Source organism: Phaethon lepturus, unplaced genomic scaffold (assembly GCF_000687285.1).
Source record: "Phaethon lepturus isolate BGI_N335 unplaced genomic scaffold, ASM68728v1 scaffold8978, whole genome shotgun sequence".
Classification (NCBI taxonomy): domain Eukaryota; kingdom Metazoa; phylum Chordata; class Aves; order Phaethontiformes; family Phaethontidae; genus Phaethon; species Phaethon lepturus.
This window is the reverse complement of record NW_010556870.1, coordinates 4,945-15,468: the sequence shown is the minus strand read 5'-3', so window position 1 is coordinate 15,468 and position 10,524 is coordinate 4,945. Positions and strand designations below refer to the sequence as shown.

Below are 10,524 nucleotides of genomic sequence, written 5' to 3'. Positions count from 1 at the left end.
ACCGCTCTTACAACCTGGGCTGGAATCAGCATCTCTTCATCATTTCTCAAAAGGCCAGCAGTTCTGGTGCTGACTAACAAACTCTTCAGTTGTCCCCAACATTGGGAGGCGTTGTGGCAGACAGCCGAGGTTGCAGTCCCACCTGAAGCCGCTACTGAATGCATGCTCATACTCAGAGTTATGGTGGAAATGGAAAATATTTTTACATGCTTACCATCATCATTGTATGGTGGTGTGACTGCATCATTTTACCCCTCATGAGTACGAGAACAAAAATACTCAACGAACAGTTCCATATTATTGCCAAAACCTACTACCCCTATCTGATAATGGACTGACACTGTTATTAGGACTCAATATTTTTTCTTTAATTTGCCAGGGAAAGAATGCCTCTTCCACAGAGTGCTCCAGATCCTCTGGAAAATTATTACTCTTCCACAGATCCTAACCTCTGCTTTTTACTCATCACCACCAACTTCCTCTTTACTCCACTTGTATGTTGCTCACTGTTCCTTTGCTTTTCCTCTAAGCTGGTTGTTTCTGGTTGTTCTGGTTGTAACCAGCATGAAACTTTACCTCCCAGATAGTCTTCTGGGGCCTTCAACAACATGCTTTTAATGTATCCCAACTATTACCCACTTTTTTTTTTTTTTCTTTAACTTTTGGCTCTGCTAATTGTTTCCAACTTTTCATGAAGTGGCAAGAACACCTCTATTATTGGTTTGGGCTGAGTTTTTGCTCATTATAAATGTTACTGAGCCACAATCACTTGTGCTGGTATCTGTGAAAAGGAGGACTCTCATTCAGCCTCCCCAAAACAAGCCCTCCAGTGTAACAGACTCCAGGGCTGTTTATATTGCCAAAGCACAGCGCTATGAAGAGCTGCCTGGCCTTGCTGTAAATACGGTGTCTCCATCTCCAATCCTTATTTACTGTGGTATATGTCCAACCTCTCCCACGGCATCAGACAGCCCTCGCGAAAAGGGATGGCTCATCCCCAGCTCAGCTGCATGTCTCCCCGCAGTGGCCTCAGCCCCCATAAGCAGACAGTAAGAAATCTGGTTATTCACATCATTAATGAGATTTTGCACTCCGTAGCCGACACCGGCTAGTATTCCTCCTGGTGTTTTGCACAACAGAAGACGAATCCCTTAGCACTCAAGACCATTTACTTCTGACTTGCCAGCGAGGAGGAGAATTGGGAAGGGTCTACATCTATATCCACCCTGCTCAGACCGGCAGCTGTTAGTTAAGACTGGCTCAGCACTGCAACGCGTCCTCCTTCGCTTGACCTTGAGTGATGCTTCACTCCGAGTTCATTGCAGGGCATTTCTAAATTGATGCTCAACTGTCAAAAAGACGTAACAAATGATAGGGAATCTGCTGGCGAACTGGATGGCAGTGTGAATTTCTTATAACAGTAATGGAGATGCCTTCTCTGCCCGAGATGTGGACAAGTGTGCAGTGTAACACGACTTGGATCATTTTAGCTCATATGCTCATTTGTTTCAATAGCCAGCTGAAAGCTAGTGAAAGCTGCATGGACGAGCCATGAAGACAAGTTGTTGGGGTGCGGTCAGCTGGAAAAAGAGCGAGGGGCAAGGAGAGACGGGGTTAGTAAAGAGGAACCGATCTCGGTGTTCAAGACCCTACAAATTTGGATGTTTGTACCTGGATGGTAAAATAAAGCCAGCAGCCATTTTGTAGTGAGAGCAGCCAGCAGAAAGCAGAAGAATCAATGTTCCATGCAAAAGGGTGTTAAAGATTGGCTAAAGTGACCTCTCACGCCTGCCAAAAGCAGGGAAGGGACAAAAAATGATAGCAAATATCCCGTTACTTTTCAAATCCCTCTTGGTTGTGTTTTCCAGGTGGAGTGGAAAACCATTTTACTTCTGCTGATCTGCATCTGAAAAGCCATTGTATTTCTTTTAATTTTCTTTTGCAAAAATATTTCCTCCAGAAAGAAGAAAGAATGTGCCCCTTGCATACGCCCCGTGGATGTACACCTCTGCCTAAACAATAGACAAAAGAAGAGGTAAAACAAGGCAGCTGCACATCTCTCATTTAAGTGATGCTCCTGTGGCTTTTATTTTTATCTGTGCTCCCTCACTTTCCTTCTGCTTAAGGGAGATACTCCCTTGTCCTCCCTTTCAGCTGTGAGGTCTTCAGGACAAGGACCTCCCCTGTAAGCCTCTCTACACATTTATACTGCTGATAACTAACAGGGAAACCAAGGACCCCCCGGTGAGGGGGTCTGTGTCACTAAAATGCCAAATGCTGACCTGCAAAACACAAACTGAAGTTGAGACCAGGGAGTCCAGCCTCGCCAGGCTGAGCCACAGCTGAACCCCACAAAACTCCCACCAGCTCTTGCTCCCTGACGTCGGCTAAGAAACCTGCCCCCCCCAAATTCTCAGGGGTTTTTACCCAAAAGCATGGAGAAAACAGATTAATAAAGTCCTGGTCTGTTGCAGTTATGTGTTGCAGTAAGTTTTTGTACTCGGGCTGGTTTAGCAAACTAAGCCAGCGCCCGCAAGCTGCCAGCAAAGCCGTGCTGCAAATTCAAAGGGGTTCTCCTGCCAAACCCTGGGCGGCTGCGCTCGAGGCTCTCTCTTCCCGAAGTAACCTCACGCTTTGAAGCTGAACAGCAGAACGAGGCCAGAGATCAGACCAAAACATCCAGAACATCAAGGGAAACCAAAGAAGTGGTTAAATGTGAACATCAAGAAAAAGGACCAAAAAAAAAAAAAAAAAAAGGAGGACATGAAAAAGTGCTCGTCGCAACCCTTGATGGCTGCTTTATCTACGCTGCGGCTGTGGTAGGCTCTTTGGAAATGCGATGCTCTGAAAGTATAAAGGAGACAGGATTTGTAAGGAAAAGTAATATCTTTTATTAGATCATCCGATATAGTCAGGAAAAAGAGTCAAGCCTTGGGCACACAAAACCTCCTGGAAAACTTGTCTGACTCTTTCAATTACACTGATATTACCTCTACCTGCAAATCCTGCTTTGCTTTGGCTACTCCCAGCCACCATGACCGTCGTCTCTGTAGGTGATCACCTCTCTGTGTTTGAGGGGGTCTTCCACCCCCATTCTTCTGCTGTTTGCTGGAGCACTTTTTGCTGCCGGGGCTAACAAGGTTAAGAATAATTACTGTATTTATCACACACTGCTTCATCTTATTTATACTTTTTCACTGCTTTCAGGCTGGTTTGTCCAAAACCATGCAGCAAAGCTGGGAGCACCTGGAGACAAAGCCTCACTCACGACTCCTGGCCTTTGCTGTAACCACCTGGAAATATTTTCTCCCTTTTAGGCCAAAAGCTGTGAGAAAATCCTGCTGACTATAGCAAAGGAGAACTGCTTAATATCCTTATATATTAGAGGGTCTAAATCCAGGCCTTACACGCAGTCTCACAAGTAAGTCTTTAATTTTACTACTGGGAATGTATCACAGCCCTAGTAATTTTTATAGAGGAAAGAGATGAGGAGACTTTTTTTTCCTTATGTAGATGGATCATTTTGCTCTCTTTTTGACAGTCTCAAAACCTTGAAGAGCCAATGCCAAGTTTGCCAAACTCCTTCCAGGAATTATATAATCTTTAATTATTTTCAAAACAACAGCAAAGAACACACTGAATAAATATGTTTCTCTTTTTTTCAGTTTAACTGAAAACGTTCAGTTAATGCCTTTTCCTAAAAAACCCCAGTTATTGGAGAAAACCGCAAAAATTGTAAGATACCACATTGCTCCAAAATCGAAGCACTGAAATAGTAATTTTTCTTCATTTATTCCACAGCTGAAACAAGATTTCACACAAATTTAAGTATTGTTTCAGTCAAATCAAATGGGTATTTTTTGAGGAAAAAACCCATCCCAACAACCAAAAGATATGCAATATTTCACCCACTTAATTGCTCTTCTCCAGTGGTGAGCTGCCAAAGAGTGATGCTAGACTATGGACAAAAAGATCCTACAGGACTGAAGGGCTTCTACTGCAACAGGGCAGAGTCCTGAAAACAGAAAAATCTTATTGTGTCCAAAAGCTACAGGAGGATATGTTTTGTGTAATATTTGTCAAAAAAAAAAAAAAAAAAAGACGTTGCCTTTACATCTGCTGAGAAAACACTCTTCTTCCCGGTAGTCTCTTCGGGAGCCATGCAAATGGTGCTTTGCAGAGCTAGAGGCAGAGATGCACAGCGATAACTATTTTTAGACCGCAAACTCTCATGGATTTTAAAAGGGCTTTTGCATATGGAAAGTAAAAAAAGAAATAAATGCAAAGTATTTCAGGAAAAGGATAAAACGATTCATAGATGGTTACAGAGCAGAAGGGAGGGGTTGGTGCTTTTATCTTCGGTTGACAGGGTTGCCAGTGGGAGCCTCAGCACCCATGGGGAGGGCATGTTGCACGTCTCCCACCGCCCCGCGGGGTCCCCGGCCAGCCTCACCCAGCAGCTCTGGCCCAGCTCCCTCAAGGATGAGTGGGAAAACCACCAAGTCAAAAACTGCTCGTTCAGCAGCCTGATGGCACAGTATGGCAGCCCCCACGCTCACCTAGCTTTCACGGTCGCTCTTCCCCTGCCCTAACCGCCTTGCCCGGCCCATCGGACGTCCAGCGTGAGGCATATGAACAGGCGAGGAAGAAACGTCGTGCTCCAAGATGACTCTGATGTGATAGATGGTGGCAAACCACATGGACACCCTCTGCAGGGGGCTTTCTGGCTCCCTCCTGAGGCACACGTCTTGACTGGCAAAAAAGCCCTGCTCAGACAATGAGCATTGCGCCTGTTTGCATCCAGAGTTGGGTGTTTCAAGTCCCACTAAAATTTCTGCCAGCTTCTTTGGTAGCAGAAGCTCCTTGGAGCAAAATCAGCACTGGAGACAGACACTGCATTTAGCCGATTTTTGATTAACCTTGCTCAGTGGTGGCTGTGGGACTGCCCAGGGAGCTCAGACCTCTGTCCTACCACGTAGCAAAATCAGAGGGCACTTTCTGTGGCTTCCCCAAACACATGGGTCACTTTAGACCTATCTGTATATGTCACCCAGACAGCAGCAGATGCATCTGATGATGATTTCATGTTGGCTGATGAAGTCACACATCCTTGCACATTTATTTTATGTTTGCTTCCTTTGATACACCACTAACAAGGTGTTTCATTAATCCTGGGGGGTGAAAAAGGACTATGTTTATGTATGTTTCTCTCTCTTTTAGAGTGGGATGAAGGGTAACTGTGATGACCCAGGTAAACACGGGCTGCTTAGCCTGGCATTAATCCTAGCAAAATACAGGCAATCGCAACGGGATTCAATCGACTAAGAACTAACGAATACGAATATAATTAACGCCAGCCAAAATGGTCTTATGGAAAGTGGATCTTGTCAGACTAACCTGATTGTCATTCTTTGATGAGATTACAGTTTCGCTTGAAAAAGTTGGGTTGAGCAGATGTAATATACGTAGACTCCTGAAGGGCATTTAACTTACTACCATGAGTTAACTGATTGCAAAAGCAGCAACACACAACATCAGTAGACTAGAGCATACCTGGATTAATAACGTGCTACCGACACCTCAAGTATCTGTCACTGGGGGAATCATCATGAATAGATGTGTTTCTAGCAGGGCTCAACAGGGACTGATGGCAGCCTCGATATCATTCAACATTTCTAACCAGAACCACAAAGTTAATTTAAAAACAATTAAAAAAAACAATTCTGGATGATGCAGAAATTGGTAAACCAGCAAACAGTGGGAAAACAGGGCAGCCAAAGCAATCTGGATCACTTAGCACATGGACACAGCCAAATTCAAAGTGTGTATGTTTATGAAGAAATGTGCACAGAATGCTGGCCAAATGACCAGGGCAACCGCGGGTGGGAACAAAGAGATTATTCACCTTTGCTCAGGCAGATACGAAGATATTGCACATATTCATAGTGCCCAAATTTTAAAGAAATGAGTCGAGGTGAGAAAAGAACTACAAAGAAGGATTCAACTCATTTGGGGAGTTTTAAACAGCTCTGTTTGCTTAGTTTATCTAAGATGAAAATTAAATCAGCTTTCAATTTGTAGGTACCTTCACCCAGAAAAAGCACCCAGTCCTATACAGCACTTAATTTAGTGGAGCAAAGCATAAAAGTCAATGACTAGAAGCTGATTTCAGATAGTCAGGCAGGGAATTTGGCACACATTTTCAGCAGTGTAATTAACCACTGGAGTCAAGTGTCAGGGTAAGAGGTACAGTCACTGCTTACCAGAGTCTCCAACTCAGGACTGGAGGCCTTCTGAGATATTACTTGACTCAAATGCAAACTGTGCTTTAGTCAAAGAAAGAAAGATTACTGGGTTTGATACGAGGGATTGAATGAAAGCTGCAGGTCAGATTATAGACCTTAATGATCATTTTTGGTCTTATACTGAAACTAGGACTCAACAGGACTTGAAGTCCACGATTCCCTTCGTAACACAGTGTTTCCACATAATGTACGAACCACTACTGAATCCGGTGAAAGTGTATGAGTTACGGTGACTCCAGATTTGGGGAGGGGTGGCAGAAATAAGTCTAAATTTTGGGTCTTCTCTGCAATGAACAATGTTAGTTATGGGATTTGCTGGTACCCCTAGGGACCAATGCACAACGTAATGCAAATAATTCATACTACATCATCGATAGATGGGGACAAGAATTAGGAATACTGCTGCTTGCTTTTTGCTCAGATTTTGCAGCTGCACCTACATATTAGGGCAGTAGTTGGTCACTGCCTTTTTCCTTACTTTTACTTTTTCCTTAGCAGCTATGGAGTATTTTCTCTCTTGTAGCCCATGCTAAATTACCTGCGCTTTTCTGCTATTTAGGGATTAGTTCAATTAACTTTGCATGAATCTACCCTAAGCACCTCAAACTTTAGCTAGCAAAGGTGCAGCTCCCTAGCATTTATAGATGTGTCATAAGTGTGTTGTATACTTATTTTCCTTGCTAAATTCCAGTTTGCTTTTAGTATTATCATTTGAGGTGCATTTTTGCCTGTGCTTAAAGTTTAGAGGGTATGGGTCCAAGATACTTTGTTCTCATCTGATATCACTCTTCAAGTATGTCAGCGAGAAGTCCTAAGTTTAAAGGTGCAAGAGAAGTTTTTCACAGAGAGGGTTTCTATTAGATGAGGTTCTTCTGTCTGCTTTCTCTCCCACAGTGGCAGCTTGGTATTGCTGAACTGGAGAACTTGTTGCCAAGCTTTTTTTTGGGTATTATTTGAAGATGAATGGGAGGAGACGTATTTATGCTTCTCACTAAGCTATCAGCAATTAAAGAGATACTGTTCAAGGTAAAAGCCAAATCTATTACGGTTAAAAGTATGGACCTAACTTTGAATAGTTCCTTTAAGTAACCAAAAAAGGAGCCCCAAAAGGGAATTAAGTTTATAAGCTGCAATATCACTTAAAAACCAATACAGATAATTAGGTATATAAAAGCATATGTTTGAAATTACCAAGACAAATCATCGGATGTTTGGAATTTGGGATTACAAGTACATCCCATCCTGAACACAGCTTATTAGTCTAGAGCTCACAATTCGTACGGATGAGTATCAGCAGGTAACTTTCCAGTGGGCACAGCTATAGGAATTTTGGATGGAGGCAAATTCCAGTGTTTGATTACTATGACTACAACCTTAAAAGACAACTAGAACTTAAACTATTGCCCAAACTGTTTTTATCACTGACTAGCAATATTACATGGCAGGTGGTTATTTACCTGGAATGCTCTCCAATTTTCTACGAAGTTCCTCATTTTCTTGTTGCAATGAAATTACCTCCTGCTCTAGCTCTTGACATCGAGGGCAGTAACCTTCTTCCTCTTCCTCCTCTTCCTCCTCTGGAAGTGTAGAAGATGATGGGTGACCATGAGATTCAGATGTTGCTGGAGATGTCCATCCACCTAAAGTGTGCACTGGAGAGGTTGAAAGTGGATCCACATCTGCCAAATGGCTAAAATCATTTACTGATGAGGTGTTCTGAGAAGGGAAGCTCCCAGAAAGCAAATAGTTCTGAAGGGAATCAGTAAAAACTCTCAGAAAGGCTGAGGTTTGCTGTTTCTTTTGCATATACTGCATCTCTATGTCTAAAATGTCTGACGTCTGACTATGGACCATTTTCCCAAGCTGACATTGCTCTTGTCTTTCACTATAAGTTGGGTTCTCCTGCTTTATACAAGAAATCATGGACTGAGAGTGATTGTTGTCCAGTAGTTTTCCACCACAATTTAAGAGACTTAGAACACGGCTGCATTGTTGGGCAAAGGCATCCAGAATCATTCGACTCTCTGAAACAAAAGAAAAGATGAATCACAGAAACCTAATGCAAAAGGTTATGCCAGGCAGTAGCAGCTAGATGAATGTACACAATGGTTTACAGTAGCATGCATTTTATTTCTGAACACATCAGAATTACGGCTTCTGCTTTAATACTTCTGCAACACTGTGATTTAAAACAATCCCGACTTTGCTTCTATTTTGAGAGTGCCCTTGTGCCCTTGCTGTTAATCAGAAGTGCATTGTGATGATAGTCACTGCTTACTGCCATCTTATTTCAGATGCATTAAGACAGGAAAATGGGGAAGAAAATACAAATTCCATCCAATTTGCTATAAGTAAAAGTTCAAGTAAGTGCTTCTCCAGAAGGCTATTTCAAGCTGCTGGTGGGCATTGCCTGTACATATTTGCAGGACTTCGCACTACACCTTTGTCCTATCCACTGCTCCTCTCCAACAAGGCTTCCAAGCCTTGTTTTTCCCCCCTTTCATCTTTGCTGCACTTGATATTGAGCATGGGACACTTCAAGCGACACCCCATCCCCAATTTTATGGACTTTGCTTCTGTTCCAAGGATGTCTTGTCTCTAATGACAGGAGGTGTCACGTCTCAGGGAGCAAAAAGCAGCTACATCCTACACCTCCATAGCAGGATGGTTCATTTCTGAACGTCTATGTATGTAAGAGTCAAGCTGCTGTAACAGTTCTTGGACCCAGATGGAAAACAACCAAGATGCTTGCCTCTGATTTATGGTATGACCTGTTAGGTTCCCTGGTAAAAACAGTGCAAAAATAATGCCTTTAAACAAAAATGTAGCTTATTCATAGCCGAGTTCCTCTAGGTGCCTAAAAAGATGTAACTAACATTTTGCATGGGATAAAAAAAAAAAAGACTGGTAGATCTAAGCACTGCCAATTTTGGAGAGCTCTTCTCAGGCAGGCTTGACGTTTAGAAAGTGACAAATGCATTTGCTTTTGAAAAGACAACCTGCTACAGATGCATGAGACTAAGCACCCCAGACCTTCGTCTATCTCAACTTCATCACTAGAGACGAAAACATAGCCTCAGCACACTGGTAATATGTAAAGAACAGAAATGTTCAGAATTCAGTCCTTTAAGAGGTGGCACTTCTCACGGTACTTCTCCGTGATCCAGAAGACACGCCTTCTGGTGGAAACAGTACTTGATAGCAAGGTTAGTGCAGCTGGCCTGAAGACTATTTGAAACAACGCTAATCTGCATTTTTACCATCCTCCAGACCTCTGCAAACGAGGGCAGGGCTGAAGCAGCATACAAATGCTTTCAGCCTCAAACGCAGCCCGAGCGTTCGACACAACACGAAACACGTTCTTCCCGGCACAAGCCCCCAGGATGCGATCTCCCGAGGACTCAGCCGTGAGAACGGCGACGCGAAGGGGACGGAGTAAGCGAAGGCGCCGTACCGGGCTACGAGGCTGCCCGGGGCCACGCGGGGCGAGCCTGCCGGCACGCGAAGGGCTGGCCTGGCCCCAAGAGCGCTTCCAGCACCCTTGCCGTCGGCCTCCCGCGCCAACGAGTCGCACCACATCCTAGCTTTGTAGATGGGCTCAGGCGAACCGGGGCAGGTTTCTCCGATGCATCTTTGACCCAAAACGTCAAGCGACGCCCTCCGCCCACACTACAAGCTCAAAAGGGCAGAAACGCCCGGGCGCTGCCAGCCTCTTCGCACACGGGTGCCGGTGGCAGCCGCTCTGCAGCCTCCCGACCTGCTGTCCCTCCGTCCCTTCTACTGCATCAGCCTAAGGCCAGCGGTCTTCAACCCCGACAATGCACGCGCAGAGTCACCCAGCGCAACAGACGTAAGAGAAACGAAAAGATCGGAGCCCCGGTGACACTGCAGCTTTCTCGCTGGGACCTACCGACAAACCAAAAGAAAACCGAGAAACTCAAGGTTCACTAACAACTTCAAGTTGTCCTTTCTCCGCCTTATTTCTTTCCTTCCCACATTTTTCCCTTTAAAATTATTACAGGATGATATTGATTGGAACTTTGTGATCCTACTACAGAGCAGTTTTTTCATTCATTTTAATCCTATAATCCGATTCCAGACCTGAAGTCATATTTACTGTTTGTATGTTAATCATTATGGTCCCTGTTGACAAAACAGTTACTCATTCTTTCTGTATCCTTCTTGCAAAGGGACAAAATATGAATGAAACAACTGAAAA

The 10,524-nt window shown here is 43.9% G+C and overlaps 1 protein-coding gene across 1 annotated transcript in view; it reads right to left on the bottom strand.

Annotated features, from left to right (window-relative positions):
- The window catches only part of BEND4 (BEN domain containing 4), a 23,251-nt gene extending 13,367 nt beyond the window's left edge, over window positions 1-9,884 (bottom strand). The window contains exons 1-2 of the mRNA XM_010292582.1: window positions 9,566-9,884; window positions 7,763-8,329 (exon numbers count right to left, since the gene is read on the bottom strand). Of these exons, the coding sequence (XP_010290884.1) occupies window positions 7,763-8,329; window positions 9,566-9,884 (886 nt within the window). The remainder of the gene's footprint in view (window positions 1-7,762; window positions 8,330-9,565) is intronic.
- Window positions 9,885-10,524: the final 640 nt, after the last annotated feature.